The 16,347-nt window shown below is 43.3% G+C and overlaps 1 protein-coding gene across 4 annotated transcripts in view; it reads left to right on the top strand.

Annotated features, from left to right (window-relative positions):
• Nucleotides 1-16,347, top strand: part of CRACD (capping protein inhibiting regulator of actin dynamics) — a 221,209-nt gene that overhangs the window by 190,056 nt on the left and 14,806 nt on the right. For all 4 annotated transcript variants that reach the window (XM_034772261.1, XM_034772262.1, XM_034772260.1 and 1 more), the window contains 2 exons: nucleotides 9,448-9,630; nucleotides 11,929-14,887. In XM_034772261.1, the coding sequence (XP_034628152.1) occupies nucleotides 9,448-9,630; nucleotides 11,929-14,887 (3,142 nt within the window). The remainder of the gene's footprint in view (nucleotides 1-9,447; nucleotides 9,631-11,928; nucleotides 14,888-16,347) is intronic.

Raw genomic sequence — 16,347 nt, 5'->3', positions numbered from 1 at the left:
TGGGCCCAAATATTTGCAATCCAAAAGACACAGCATGGGCTCTGATTTGATTCTCTGATTTCAACAGGAGATTTTCATATACAATGAGAAATTTTACTTGTCACTTTATGCTTAAAACTCAACACCAGTTTTGAGGAATGTATACTTTAGTGTCGCCTTATACCAATTAAATATAGCTTTGGAAACTCATGTAATAGTAAGTCCAACCCAACTGATTCAGGCCTAAAGGCTGAACATAATAACTAAAATACCTGAAATACAACACTCCATATGTAAGCAAACCTGAGATTTTAAAAAATAATAAATGTTGGGTTCTTGTTATTTCTCTACTGATTTCTGAGGTTTTAGCATGTCCTCACATAATATTTTCAAGCTTTTCTCCACAACCATGAAATCAAGAAACTTAATTTTGTTTTAAATAAAAGCTGAGAGTCTCTCCAGGTTGGGCTTAAAGAAAAACATCAAAATATTGTGAAAGTCATGATAAAATCATGAGAGTTGGCAACACTAAAAAATGTGACCCTGCTGAAACTTTAGCTGCTAATCTGTCTTCGCAGCTGATTAATAGGAGTTGATAAAAATTTGTAATGTTAGTTATGCCCCAGTTGGGGTATCCAATTAGTATGAATGAAAATTATTTCCTTAGTCATTGAGTGTTTCTCTAAAACAAAATACCAAGTTATTTCTTGAAAGTTGTTAATAAATTAACACATCTGAAGATAAACATTTTTTTTTTTACTGCTTAAACTGACCAGCTGTCCTCATTTGGTTCACTGTGTGCGACCCAGGAACCTCTTGGTGCCAATTGGTGGAGGGCACAGGGAATGCATAGGATTTTACAGGGATCCTGGGGTCAGAAACATCCATATCAAGTTAACCAATGGGTGGTATGTAAGGTCTCTATCAAGAGTCAGTAGCCCAGTGATCATCATAATCATTCTGAAATGTTATGTACAGAGAATATTTAAGAACTTATGTATCCACACTGGAAATTCTTCTTTGAGTGCTGGTCCCTATGTGTATTCCACTCTGGGTAGACCTATGCTCCATGACCCCGGAGCTGGAGAGTTTTGAAAGCAGTGTCCATTGGTCCACACATACGTCCTGTCTCACCTCATGCCTCTGACCGAGAAGATAAAGGGTGGGGTGGACCAACCATTCCCCAGTTCCTTCTCACCACGGCATGGTCTTGGTCCAGTGTCCAAAGCTTTGGTTTTATTCCTTTATTTGTGAACATTTATATAGATATCTGTAAATAGTTTTTATAAGTTTAGAGTTTAAAGTTTTATCTGATAGTTTTTAGTGTTTTATAGTTAGTCTCCCTGACCTGGAGAGGCCCCGTCCCTCCATTACCCTGCTTTGGGTATTGGACTATGCCTAGGACTTGGGGCTTCAAAATTTGTGCATCCTGCCCATGCTCCTTCTCGATCAGCAACGAGCACCAGTGCTGTCTGTACTGCCTCGAGGAAGCCCACAGCGTAGCAAGGTGCACTATCTGTCGTTCATTCCTCAGTTGGACCTGGGAAGGATGGGAACTTCGCCTTAGGAAGCACCTAATGGAAAAGACCTTAAGGCCACTGTCGGACCCAGGCTGGACCCACCCCGTACATCAGCCAAGCTCAGCAAGGAGTGCGTGTCCTGCCACAATGTTCAACTCATGAGTGAGGAAGTGCACACCCACAGATTCCTCAGCAGGGTCTTGTTGGTGGCAGAGCAGGGAGCATGCCCAAATCAAGCAAGTCTCTGAGCTCAGCCCTTGGAGCTTGAACCTTGTTCTGTCAGTACTCACTAAGCCTTCCCTTGAACCATTAGCTTCTTGTTCCATGTCTCTCCTTGGGTTGCACTCCTGGCAACCATCACCTCAGTTAAGTGGAGTGATGAGCTAAGGTGCAGCTAATAATCTGGGCTGCACTGCTTCTCTGGGAGCAGCAAATCTGTGAATACTGCAAGTGTCCAGGGTGGAGCAGGAGTTGGATGGTCCAGGGGGGACATGCGGGGGATTGGGGTGTGCCTATCACTAACCTGTAGAGAGACAGTGGGGGTGCTTGTGTTGTCTCTGGCTGATGGAGTTGGGAGCTGACCCTTGGCAAGCACAGACAAAGCTTCCTCACGCTAAGGTCAGGTGGTAGCGAGGTGCCTCTCAACCCTGGGTATTACCTGGGAAGTGTCACTGTAGCACAGTTGGCAAGATCTACACCCCATTTTCTGGTTAGCCAAGGGTCACACTCCAAACACTTATATACTAAACTCAAAAGTCAGAAAATTGGAAACGGTTAAAGTAAAAGATTACAATTTGTTATTTTCCATTTGTATATTTTGGGTAAGAGAAATAGAACAAAGGAAAGGATGGGATGAATAAATCAGAGACATATGCTAAACATACCAAGCGTCAGCTGGCAAAACTGTGCAGAATGTGTCTTAAATGCTACAGATAAAATATGGAGGGATGAAAGCTTTGTTCCTGGAAGATAACAAGTACCAGGAGGAACTTATTAATTTATTAAAAGTGCCCGAGCCCAAAGGAGGGGCAGATTTAAAGAACCAATCTGGCACAATTCCCAGTGAAACAGCAATGCAGTTAGTGCTGGTCAAGATAAAGATCAGAAAACTGGAAATAAAAGAGAGAGCCCAGGAAAGGGAGATGGTAACAGAGAAGCAAAAATGGGAGGCATATGAACAGCAGCAGGAGGCAGAGAAAGCAGGACAAGAGGAGGCCCACCAGAGAATACTGGAGCTGGAACACCAAAAGCGTGAAGATCAAGAGAAGGAAAGGGAGCAGAGCTTAAAAAGCTGGAAATGCAAGGACAGAATCCTCACCCCATAGGTACTCCGCACCAGGGATCACCCAGCTGGGACAAACTGTGCCCAAGTCACTAGGAGACTGATAGCATTGAAGAATATTTGACCACCTTTGAAAGGATATGCAAGGTACATAAAATCCATGGTGACCAGAGAATGACTGTGTTAGTCCCCAAATTGACTGGTAAAGCTTTACAAGTGTTCAATTATATGGCTGTAAATGATGTTATGTTGTATGGTCTGTTTAAAGGGTCAGTGTTTAAAAAGGTTTCAAATTACACCAGGGGCATACCACCTAAAGTGTAGAAATTTCAAAAAAGTTAATACAAAAAAGTCCCGAGCAGCTGTGGAAGCTGCAGCTGATACTGCTGATTTATACCTACAAGTGAGACCATTCATAGAGTGCACGTGCTCAAGAGAAGGTCAAAAGCTTGCTGTAATAAGGGTCCCTGGTTTATTCCTGGGGAAAAGGAGGGTGAGGAGAGAACTAAGCTCATACCATCCCAGTACCAGTCATCTGCTGGTAACCCTAATTATCAGACTCCAACCCAAGGGGACGGCTGAAGAAAGTGCTACTTGAGTAGTCTCTTGAACCCATGAAGAAACAGTGCCTCAGTAATGGGGAGTCCAAATACAGTGCCAGATCTTCCCAGGTTAATGCAGCTACCCTTGAGTTGGAGACTTCAGTGGTGACAGAGGGGATTCCAGTTAATTTTGTCAGGTCTGATCTCCTTGAGGTAGACAGAGTTTAAGGAGGTTCAGCAAGGACAAGTGCAGAGTCCTGCACTTAGGATGGAAGAATCCCATGCACTGCTACAGACTAGGGACTGAATGGCTAGGCAGCAGTTCTGCAGAAAAGGACCTAGGGGTTACAGTGGATGAGAAGCTGGATATGAGTCAACAGCGTGCCCTTGTTGCCAAGAAGGCTAATGGAATTTTGGGCTGTATAAGTAGGAATATTGCCAACAGATCGAGGGACGTGATCATTCCCCTCTGTTTGGCAATGGTGAGGCCTCATCTGGACTACTGTGTCCAGTTTTGGGCCCTACACTACAAGAAGGATGTGGAAAAATTGGAAGGAGTCCAGCGGAGGGCAACAAAAATGGTTAGGGGGCTGGAGCACATGATTTATGAGGAGAGGCTGAGGGAACTGGGATTATTTAGTCTGCAGAAGAATGAGAGGGGATTTGATATCTGCTTTCAACTACCTGAAACGGGGTTCCAAAGAGGATGGATCTAGACTATTCTCAGTGGTAGCAGATGACAGAACAAGAAGCAATGGCCTCAAGTTGCAGTCAGGGAGGTTTAGGTTGGATTTTCGGGAAAAACTTTTTCACTAGGAGGGTGGTGAAGCACTGGAATGGGTTACCTCAGGAGGTGGTGGAATCTCCTTCCTTAGAGGTTTTTAAGATCAGGCTTGACAAAGCCTTGGCTGGGATGATTTAGTTGGGGATTGGTCTTGCTTTGAGCAGGGGGTTGGACTTGATGTCCTCCTGAGGTCCCTTCCAACCCTGATATTCTATGAACAGGGGGAGGCTTTTTGTAGAAGAGGGGAGGATGTACACAGAAGCCCCATTTAGTAAAAAAACAAAAGTCCTGGGGAGCCCTATAAACAATTGATTGTGTGAAGCTCATGCTACTAGCCCACGATTGCCCTTTTGCCGATCGCTTGGGAACAGAGCTATGAAAGCTTAAAGAAAAAATTCTTTTGGCCTAATATTCAAAATGATGTAAAGGAAAAATCTTGTGACTTATGTCAAAAGCAGAAAAAGCCTCTAGGGCACTGCAAGACTCCTGTGCATCCTTTACCAAAGAAGAATTTTTCAGGATTGCCACAGATATCACCCCAGCCAACCTGGGGTGGGAGGGGATGCGGAAGGTTTCTATTAGTAATGGTGGATTTTGCCACCAGATAACCAGGGGCAACTGCCTTGTCTAATGTGGAAGCTGAAACAGTTGCTAAGGCACCTTTCTCAATATTCAGCAGGGTGGGTTTTCCAATAGACATCAGATTTTGCCAGGGGGGGGGGGCAATTTTATGTCCCAGCTATTGGGCGAGTTGTGGAGGATGTGTTGGGTAGAGCAATTGAAATATGCCCCATATCATCTAGAGACAAATGGGTTACTTGAGAGGTTCAGTGGGACCCTGAAATCTATGCTGACAAAGTATGTAAACAAGAGGGCAAGTGACTGGGATGTAATCTTGCACTGTCTTTTTGTTTGCTTACCACACAGTGCCACAAGAATCCACATGGTTTGCCCCATTTGACCTCGGTATGGGAGAAAGGTCAGAGGTCCCGGATCTCAGTAGAGGGAGGGTGGCACTGAAGCAGAGGGGAACTGGTGGCTGAATAAGTGCAAAGGTTTTAAGGAGGATTTAAAGCAGGGGTGGGCAAACTATGGGTTGCATCCAGCCTGTCAAACCTTTTAATCTTGCCCTCGAGCTCCATTGCCCCACTCCAGCCGGGGAGCGGGGCTGGGGGCTTCCTCTTCTCTGCCTGCCCAGTGCTCCAGTTGGGGAGTGGGGTCGGGGGCTTGTCCTGCTGCTCCCGCCCAGCGCTCCTGCATGTTCATGACCGGCATGAGGGCATGCATGTTATTCCAGCTGCACAACCCAAACACGCCTCACATGCCATCAGAGCCTGGAACATGCAAGCCCACATGCCTGCTACTTGTTGGCTTAGGTGACTCTGATGTTTTAGTAGTGTTAATTTTCCATTGTTGAAGATAAAACAAAGAGTAGTTGGCCAGGGAGTGCTCAGTGATGGTTTTCAAAGTTGTGGGGTGTTGGGACCTACATGGGAGGAGATTTCTGAAAGCAGGGGGCTGGTGAATCTCGATCAGTTCCAATGACTGGAGTCTGATGCCCGACAAATCCAGGCTAGAGAGAAAGGGCGTGGAAGGGGGTAAGTTGGTTTAATTATTGTAATGTGTTGTTATGATGGTGTATTTATAATAGTAAGTAAGGTTTTATGTTTATTTCCACTAAAATGTATCTTTTTAAAATAAAGTTTATTTGAAAATCTCTGAATTGTTAATTTCGTGAGCATTCATGGCCCGTCATACAATTTCCATAGCCAGATCTGGCCCTCAGGCCAAAAAGTTTTCCCACCCCCGATTTAAAGTCTGTGCTGGAGATGGTGCAGCAAAACCTCCCAAAGAGCCACGCAGCTCAGAACCTTTGTTTGTTTGTTTGTTTGTTTGGATGAATTTTAAATCTCTGTCTAGTTTTCTTGAATCTGTTTAACATTCATTGTTGAAAACAACTTGACGTATTTTTCACCAACATTTGTTGTAACAGGTTATTGTAACAGCATATGAACTTTCATATCCTTTTTACAATTAAGCTCACTATTAGGGTAAATTTTTAGACCCAATTATCACAACATAATATAAGGTTTTGTGCTGATTACAGAAAGTTTAATGCTGTCAAGGTTCCTGGTACAATACCCAGAATTGATTACATGCTAGACACACTATGCATGGCAAAGTTCCTGAGCACCCGGGTTTAACAAATGGAGTTTGGCAAATTCCCATAGACATTGAAGTGCAGACAAAAATCTGCCTTCATTACTGATTTGGGACTTTTTGAGTTGAAAGTGTTACCATTTTGTTTAATCAGTGCAGGAACCACACTTCAGAGGCTCATTAACCAAGTGCTAGCTGGGTCATAGGATTTTGTTTGAGCCGACATAGATGATATTGCCCTCTTCATCTGTTGTATGCATAGTAGTGTTGTAGTCATGTTGGTCCCAGGATACTAGAGAGTAATATAGTATCTTTTGTAGGACCAACTTCTATTGATGAGAGAGAGAGAGAGAGAGAAGCTTCCGAACTGTGAAGAGCTCTGTGTTAGCTTGAAAGCTTGTTTCTCACTAACGAAGTTGATCTAGTAAAAGATATTACCCACCTTGTCTCTCTAATTACCATCTTCAGCAGTTCCTGGTCAGATCATAAAAGCCACTTAGGAATTGTGCTGAAGAAATCCAAAGATGCATGTCTCACGGTAAAGGTGTCAAAGTATTAAATAGGGGCAGCTGAAATCCCTGATTCGGGTCACTAGACAGAAGGGGGCCAAAGAACAAATTAAGTCTTTCATAGGCTTGGCGAACTATTGTCGCAGGTTTGGGGAAGATTTCAGCAATAGTGTGTCTACAAAAAAGACACAGCCAGACAAGGCAATTTGGACTGCAGCGTGTCAAGAAAGCTTTGACTCAGCAAAAAAAATTCTGTCAAAAATCCTGGTTCTGGCCAGTCCAGACTTTGACAAGATATTTGGCGCCTGTGTTCTAATGCATCCTACACTGGCTTGGGAACAGTCCAAATGCAAGCAGGCAAAGTCAACAAAAACCATCCTATTACTTTCTTAAGTAAAAAACTGACTTCTCCTGCCCCCCCAAATAAAACTACTCTGTCATAGAACGACAATTTTTTGCGATTTGTGTGGGTGGTAAGGCAACTGAGGTCATACCAATGTAACAGAAACTTCAGAGTCCTAACAGTCCATTCTTCGTAAATATGGCTTCACAGATGAAAGGTACAAACTCCAGACTGCTACATTGGAATATAGTGCTCCAAGAATATGATATGGAACTTGTACATATTACAGGCAAAGAAAATATAGTTGCAGATGCACTGTCCAGGCAAGAGTGTTTCCAGCTGATGCCTATAGGTTAACCAGTGGCTAACTCTACTGCATCAAAATAAAGGGTGAGCTGTAAGCCAGGAACTTCTTAGTGCCAACTGTTAGCGGGCACAGGGAATGCATAGAGTTTTTATAGGGATTCCTTGGGTCAGATATGCATATTAAGTTCACCAAAGGGTGCATGTAAGGTCTGTATCAAGAGGCAGTAGCCCACTTGTCATCATAATCATTTCAAAATGTATGTACAGATAATATTGAATGGGTTATGTTTCTATATTAGAAAATGTGTTCTCAAAGCTTTGGGGTTAAGGCAGGTAACCAAGCGGTGACATGTCTTAAACAGGTTCCTTTCAAACAGCAGGTACAGATGCTTATCTCTCTGTCTGGTCTTGGGGTAGTGAGCATTGTAAGTCTTACAATGGAGGCCTATCTGCATACTGAGCCTGAGACCAGTCAAAATCTACAAGAGAAGAAATTTATAGAAAAAAATAAACCGCAGGAGAGGATCCTGTTTACTAGTAAAGATAATAGATTGTGGGGGGATATATCTGAGAACTGAGAGGATGCTCTCGTTCCTTCACCTAGGAGACAAGCTAAGAGTGTGGCTTGCCTAATGAAAAAGGGATCACAGCCTGCCTGGCTGGAAAATGCTGATGATCAACACTTTATTAGACATGAGAAGATCTTGTTAATTAAGTCTAGGTTCTAGAATGCCTGTTACAATTTTATTTTATATGTAACTAATTGTTTCCAATACTACTACTTGCTGTCACTTGAATCTCTATAGTTTGTTAAATAAACTTACTTATCGAAGTGTTGTGTGATAAATGAGCAGTGAACTAAGATGTAATTAGTAAGCTGGGGTGTTCTGCTTATTTGGGAGCAGCAAATCTGTGAATACTGTGTATGTCCAGGGAACCCAGGGACTGGACATGCCAGGGGAATGCTCAGACACACTCCAACCCCCCAAGCCCTCTATTGCCAATCTGCAGAGAGAGAGAGAGCAGGGCCTGTGTGAGCCTAGAGAGGGGAGTGCTTGTGTTGCCTGTGGCATCAGAGAACTGACCCATGGTCAGGCACGGACAAGGCTTCCTTATGATAAGGGCAGGTGGTAATGAGGTGCCTAACAACCCTCAGTACCCCAAGGAAGTGTGGTCACACTATGATCACCAGCTCCAAGAGTTATTCATATTTTTGCCTATAAACTATACTGATGCAGTGTTAAGATTGCACAGTTCAAAAAAGATGGGAATGCAAAAGTCCCAGTTCCTACAGTAACATACACTTGTCCGTGTGGCACAGCCTATGTGTTCTGTGACATATAGAGATATGACCTATATTACATATGCATTTAGGGCTCAGTTGTGCCCAGCCCTGCACAGGAGGAGGGTGGGGGAGAGGTTGCAAGGAACGTCTCTTGCCCTTGCATCCCCTGGTAGAGCTAAGTAGAACAGCAATCCCTGTGCTCCCAGCAGTGCAGGGATTGCTCCAAGCTAGTTCCACTACTACTGCTAACCTCCCCAAATGAGACCGAGAGGCAAAAATGGGGGGCCATCCTGTTGCCCTGCTTCTGCATCTGTCAGCAGATCTGGCCACACATGAGGGAGTACACCAAGCATGATGCAGTGGCCATGGTCCCACTGTACTCCAGGAAGCATTGTACCTGCCTGAGGCATAAGGTTTCTAGCTTTTCCCACTGGGGTGGGGTGGCTCGGCTCTGCAGCACTCCCTATTGTAGGCTCTGTTGTAATGCTTAGATTGATTTATCTTTCCTATCTTTCAGCCATTTTTGATGTAGCCTCACTCAAAAGAGCATGGTGGGAATTACTTACAGAAGAATTCATGTCTTTTTTTTTTTTTTTTTAACCTTTGGCAAACTTTCCTCGTTTTGCATGTTTTCTACTAACTATTTTTTTGTTTGCATACGTACAGAAATATTTTTTGTTTTAAATCTCTTTGTATGGTTTTAATGAGGGTTACTTTGTATATATGGTACAAAACAGGTCACTCCAGTCAAATCGTCTCGGTCAAAAAGACACATTTCCTCTGGTGGCACAATTGAATCGATCAATCTTGATGCAGTCCCCCGGGCAGTCGCTCGTCTGGACAACAGTGCAGCTAAGCATAAGCTCTCCATAAAGCCAAAAAAACAGAGGCTGTCAAGAAAACACAGAAGTTTAACAAAGGTATTGAACTGATTTGGGTGGTCAAATGGTGAGATGAGATGGTCTGCTTTAGAAACTGTAGTCAGTACACACAAAACAGTCACAATTGAAAATAATGAGATTAATGGTAGGTAGGATGCAGGTACGGACAAGGCTGGGTAACACCAGGAGATCTTTGGGAGTGCTTTCACAATATAGGCTTTGTCTTCACTGCAAAACAAGGCATGTGGTTTTTATATTGAGAGAACTCAAGATAGCTGTCTAAACATAAAGTCCTGGTGGTGACAAGGGACAGGTAGTGTTTACCTCCATGTAGCTATCTGGGGCTGATGATGTGCTGCACCCATCCAGGAGAGTTCCAGGAGGCACTGTGAGGGCGCAACGTGCTCTCTACCCCACAATCAGCCAGCTCCATTGACCCGTGTGGAAGGAGGCTGAGCCATGGTCCTTTCTCTTTTCCCTTTCTCACTCCCTATGCTAGCTGGGAAAGGGCCCTGTGTACCCTTCCCCTCCTGATGTGCCCCTGCCATAATCTGGACATTGGGCTTTCAAAAGAAATACTTCACAATCTAAACAACAATAGGAAAGGAATGATGGAAGGAGCCCCTACGTCTCTCCCCCACTGCCCTCCCTCCTCTCCAGGAAACCGAAAGAGGCTGGTGGGCAGCTTCCCTGGAGTTTCAAGATGGGGGGGGGGTAGATAGGTGGGGAGGGAGCTGCCAGGCTGAGACATTTATTCAGAGGAGGACAGCAGGATAGAGAAAAGTGCACAGCCACCCCTTTGCTTTGCTTTGCCTGTTCCCTCATCCTCCTTCCCCTCTGGTGAGAAACATCTTGGCCCAGCATCTGTTCCCCCTCAACTAACAGAAGGCATTTTAATGATAATGGTGTTGTCTGAGGAGCTGCAGAGTGGTGGTGAGCCTGTTATGTTCTAGGGAATGTCCATGGAGCTTGAGCAGAGCTAGCACGTCTGTCCACCCAAGCTGGAAAGTACACTCCCAGCTGCAGGGCAGACATACTCTGAAACAAACAAAATACCTCTTGTACCACTAATCCACCTCATGGTATCCCATTTAATCACAATGGCTATCTTCGTTAAGCAGCAGCAATCACACCTATCCACTAGCATAGAAAAGCTGGGGATCTCCAGATTTTCAGGTATCAGAGGGGTAGCCGTGTTAGTCTGAATCTGTAAAAAGCAACAGAGGGTCCTGTGGCACCTTTAAGACTAACAGAAGTATTGGGAGCATAAGCTTTCGTGGGTAAGAACCTCACTTCAGATGTTGCTTTTTACATGATTTTTAGGTAGCTCCCAGATTTCTGCATTGGAACCATCAGCTTGGGGAGCCCCGACTAATTGGGGTTCAGCCGAGGCAGGCAGAGAGTAGCAGCCAAGCAGCATTTCCTTTACCATTGTTCCTCCTGTCCTTGCCATCACTGCACAGCTGCTCTCTATGGGGCTGCGTGCTTTGTGTGGAAACAGCCAGCCTTGCAGAGAGAACAGACAATGCTTTTGAACAGATGCTTAATGTTTCTGAACCTTAACAGAACAAACTCTGGAGCTTACGAAGTGGTTAAATGTGGGACAGTGCTGGAAACGTGAATGTTACATTCTAAAATATGTTCACATCATGGGTGGCCAAAGTGAGGCCTGTGGGCCGGGTGAAGCCCTGTGTGATTGTGGCCACCCTCATGTGGCCTGTGGGTGACTACAGATCCCAGCATACAATACTCCTCAATGAGCCCAGTGGCCTCCTTAGCTTTTGGCTTTGGTGGTGTGTATCGGTATGCTCTGTGCTTCAGACCCAGTTTTATGGTGAGGGTGGCTGCTGCCTACTCCATTTTACACAAATCAACTGTGGCCCTTAGACTTCCCTGAAGGTGCTGCTTGGTTAGTCAGAATTTGGGCACCATTGATTTACATGCATTAGTGTGTAAACCGTGATTTATTATCTGCTGCTTAACGAAGAAAGCCATTTAGTATTACCATGTTGTTGGTGCCAGGATGTATCCTTTCTTTTACAGAATATCACTCCTGTAAAATGGTGAAACAGATAAACCAACATGTTGTTCAGTTACTCCAATATGTCATGGGTTGTGATGCTGTAACTCATGAGTTAATGTGTGTAGACTCTGTACTCAAATATAGTAAAAATATGACTTTCTAACAAAGGACAAAAGTAAAATGATCTATATCTCAAGCCAATTGTTAAAAAATAGACTAGTTAGTTTGCAACTGATCAGTTTACCATTCTGTACAGTGAAGAAAGGGAACGATAACCAATATTAAGTAAATCTGATTTTGTTTCCTAACATTAGGAGTCACAAAGCATAACAGTGACAGAGTTTGAGCAAGAAAACCCAGAAACCCACCAGTACAGAGAGACATACCCAGATGACAATGAACTAATTGGCACAGCTAAGCCAACCCAGAACAAAGTGCGGCAAAAGCAGCTTGAGTTAGCAGATGAGAAAAGAAAGCAAGAAAATCACTGGAGAATGCTTGAGACAAAAGAGAAAAGACAAATGGCAGAAGCAGAGGAAAAAAAACATCTGGAAGAACAAAGATGCCAGGAAGTTGAAGAGATGCAAAGTGAACAGGAGAGAAGGCATTGTGAGGAAGAGAAAAGGCAGCATCTCCTTGAGGAGGAGAAACATTTGAAAAGAAAAGAGCAGAGGCACCAGGAGGAGCAGAAAAGACAACAAGAAGAAATGAGACGACAGGAACTGGAGGAGCAGAAAAGACAACAAGAAGAAATGAGACGACAGGAACTGGAGGAGCAGAAAAGACGACAGGAACTGGAGGAGCAGAAAAGACGACAGGAACTGGAGGAGCAGAAAAGACGACAGGAACTGGAGGAGCAGAAAAGACAACAAGAAGAAATGAGACGACAGGAACTGGAGGAGCAGAAAAGACGACAAGAAGAAATGAGACGACAGGAACTGGAGGAGCAGAAAAGACAACAAGAAGAAATGAGACGACAGGAACTGGAGGAGCAGAAAAGACTGGAAGAAATGAGACGACAGGAACTGGAGGAGCAGAAAAGACTGGAAGAATGGAGACGACAGGAACTGGAGGAGCAGAAAATAAAAGAACTGGAAGAACAAAGACAAGAATTTGAGAAAAGGCATCTTCAGGCTGAACAGAAGCTGCGGCAGGAGGAAGAAGCTAAGAGACTGGAAGAACAAAGCCAGCATCAGAAGGAAAAAAAGGAGAGACGAGAAGAACAAACTCTACTAAAACTGGAGAAGCAAAAGAGACAAGAAGAACAAAGAAGACATGAACCAGCAGAACAAACGTACCTGGAGAGTGAAGAGAGAGAACAACAGGGGAAATTTAAAATAAGGCAAGAGGAATTAAATGAACAAGGACTGAAAGAACAGACAGAAATACATGTGGATGGACAACAGCATCTGGAAAAGCAAAAAGAACAAGAGCAAGCCATAAGACAGCAACATGTCAAAGAAGAAGTGAGTTCTGTGGATGCTGGTAGGGAATCCATGGAGAAGCAGCTTCAAGAAGAATCAAACCAACAAAAAACAAAACAATCACAGAAAGGGAAAGAAACAGTGCAAGAAAAGCTAACACCAAAGCAGAAGAGAGAAGTCGAAGCTCAGGAGCAGAAGATAGGTGAAGAACTAAGATGGCAGGAAGTAGATGAAAGGCAGGCTATGCACAGACCATTCACATTTCAAGTGTCATCGGGAGAGAAACAGATCATATTTCAGAAAGTGAATTTGAGCCCTGTTACTCCTGTCAAAGAGGCAGCACACCATTCTGCCCTCAAAGAATCCAAGACCCACAAATTTAGCAAAGGTTCTACTGTACTCCCCTACTCTTTGAGTGTCCCACACACAGCTATTTTGGTTACTGGAGCACAGCTTTGTGGCACTGCCGTAAACCTGAATCAGATCAAAGATACAGCTTGTAAATCTTTACTTGGTTTGACAGAAGAAAGAAAAAACCTGGATATTCCCACACCAGAAAACACCCAGAAAACTACTCTTGATCCCAAATCTAGCTGCAGTAAAATGAAGTATACACAGGAGACATTGAACAACCAGGACATATTAGCTGAATGGGCTTCTATTAGATCTAGAATGCTAAAGAGTGCAGAAAACAGCAAGCTAAATGAAAAAGACCGAGTAAGTGTCTGTAGATACAGTGATGACTGGACACCCAAAGGACGTGGTGCTTCCCATGGCAATTTAAGGAAAACCCTTTCTGCAAACGCAAAATTTTCCATAACACCAGCATGGCAGAAATTTTCAGAAACCTCAAAAGCCAATGCAGATGCTGAGAGTGCAAGTGGTGCCGAAGGTACTGAATCAGAGAACACAAGAAAAAAGACAGATTCATCCAATGATGCAAATGATGATGTGGCTGCTCACAATGAGACTCCAGCTTGTAAAGATAATGCAACTGAAATGGCTACAAAGAGGGAAACACGCCTTGAAATGGCAAACAACACAGAAGGCTATAAGTTTGCCAAAGATCTTCCATCTTTCCTTGTTCCAAGCCTCTCTCATTCTCCAGGAAAAGAACTGCCCCAATCAGAATCTCCAGCTACTTTGGAAAGTCAGCAGAACACTGGTACAAGAAAACTGGATAAAACAGCACCACATGAAGAAGAAAATGTTTCTCCATTTGGGATAAAGTTAAGAAGGACAAATTACTCCTTGCGTTTCCACTACGATCAACAGGAGGAGCAAAAGAAAAAGAAAAGATACAGTGCAGGAGATAGTTTTGATGGTGTACCTGCCCCACTAGTTACAACAGAAAGTGGAAAAGAAACCATTAATACCGCTCTAAAAGACAGTATATCCTCTAGCCTAGAGAGAAGGGATACCACTGTTAATGTTTTAAAAGACTCTTCAAATAATGTTTCGGAGAACTCAGACACAACAGTTACACTGTTATTCCCATCGATCAACAGCCAGATTCCGTTACCTAGTCATGAGAAACCTGTGTGTAAATCATCACTCCAACAGAAACCTGCATTAGCTCCAAAGCCCACAAACCAGACCCCGCCATCCTCTCCTCTCTCTAAAATGAAGAGATCAAACTTAGCTGACACGTTAGGTCAAAGGGCGGCTAAACCTGAGTTAGACACCACCTGGAAAAAAGAAGACAGTAAAGTGAACGTGGTGCACTCGCCAGCACAGAATGAGAACAAAAATGAAGAGGAAGAAACCAGAGAAAAGAAGTCATTTTTCCCATCTATCACCATGCCATGGAGAGAGAAAGCTGACAAAAAGCCTGAGCCACTGAAAAAAGGTATGCAACGTGAAAGTGTCACATGTAACTATGGGTCATGTTTCCAGAATGAGAGGCTGGAGGTTTGTGTGCAGAATTTTGGCCTTAAATGTAGATTATTATTAATCCTTATTTGGTTTGGTAACAACTTAGTGCCAGTGGTGTACAAATAAATCAGGAGACTAATTCCAGTTTCAACAAGTTTACAGTCTGTTTACAGACAAAACAGATCAGACATCAATAATAAATGATACACTAGTGTGTCTGGTAGTGGCAATTTAGGCATCTAATTGTGGTCTCTCAAGGAAGTGTGTTTTAAAGAAGCAATTGAAGTCTCTTGTTCAGTCAGAAGATATGGATAGAGATCTCCTTAATGTTTTTAATTAAATAAATACTAGTGTGAATTGTGTGATTATGAGAGAGTTTAACTTCCCAGATATTATAATAGTAGGGTCCAGATTTTCCTGGATGTGCTAGCCAACAGATTTCTTCACCAAATAGTTGCTGAACCAACAAGAGGGAATGCCATTTTTGATTTGGTATTGGTGAGCAGTGAGGACGTCATAGAAGAACTGTTTCAGAGTAGCAGCCGTGTTAGTCTGTATCCGCAAAAAGAACAGCTTATGCTCTAATAAATTTGTTAGTCTCTAAGGTGCCACAAGTACTCCTGTTCTTTTTATAGAAGAACTGGTTGTAGAGGACAACCTTGGTTTGAGTGATCATGAGCTAATTCAGTTTAAACTAAATGGAAGGATAAACAAAAATAGATCTGCAATTCGGGCCCTTGATTTCAAAAGGGAAAACTTTAAAAAATTAAGGGAATTAGGGAGTGGACTGGACTGAAGAACTCAAGGATCTCAATGTGAAGGAAGTTTGGAACTAGTTTCTGCAACTTTGACTTAAAGTATCTGAAGTCTGCATCCCAAGGGGAAAAAATTCATACGGAAGGGTTGCAGACCAAGCTGGATGAACAAGCATCTCAAACAAGTGATTAAGAGAAAGCAGAAAGCCTACAACAAATGGAAGAGGGGATGAATCAGCAAAGAAAGCTACCTCTTGGAGGTCAGAAAGTGTAGGATTAAAGTGAGAACAGCCAAAAGCCAAAGCAGAGTTGGACCTTGCAAAGGGAATTAAAATAATTAGTAAAAGGTTCTATAGCCATATAAATAAGAAGAAAACAAGGAAAGAAGTGGAATTGCTAAACACTGAGGATGGGGTGGAGATTAAAGATAAACTAGGCATGTCCCAACATCTAAACAAATACTTAGCCTCATTAAAAACTGAGGTAAATGAAGAACTTAGGGGTAGTTGCAGGGTGGTTAATGGGAATGAGAACATTGAGGTAGAAAGTACCACCTCCAAGGTGGAAGTCAAAGTCAAACTCAAACAGTTTAAAATGACTAAATTGGGGGGTCCAGATAATCTCCATCCAAAAATATTAAAGGAACTGGCACATGAAATTGCAAGCCCAATAGCAAGGA

Source organism: Trachemys scripta, chromosome 5, assembly GCF_013100865.1.
Source record: "Trachemys scripta elegans isolate TJP31775 chromosome 5, CAS_Tse_1.0, whole genome shotgun sequence".
In the NCBI taxonomy this organism is placed as follows: domain Eukaryota; kingdom Metazoa; phylum Chordata; order Testudines; family Emydidae; genus Trachemys; species Trachemys scripta.
The sequence above is the reverse complement of the archived record's forward strand: the minus strand, read 5'-3'. Positions and strand labels throughout refer to the sequence as shown.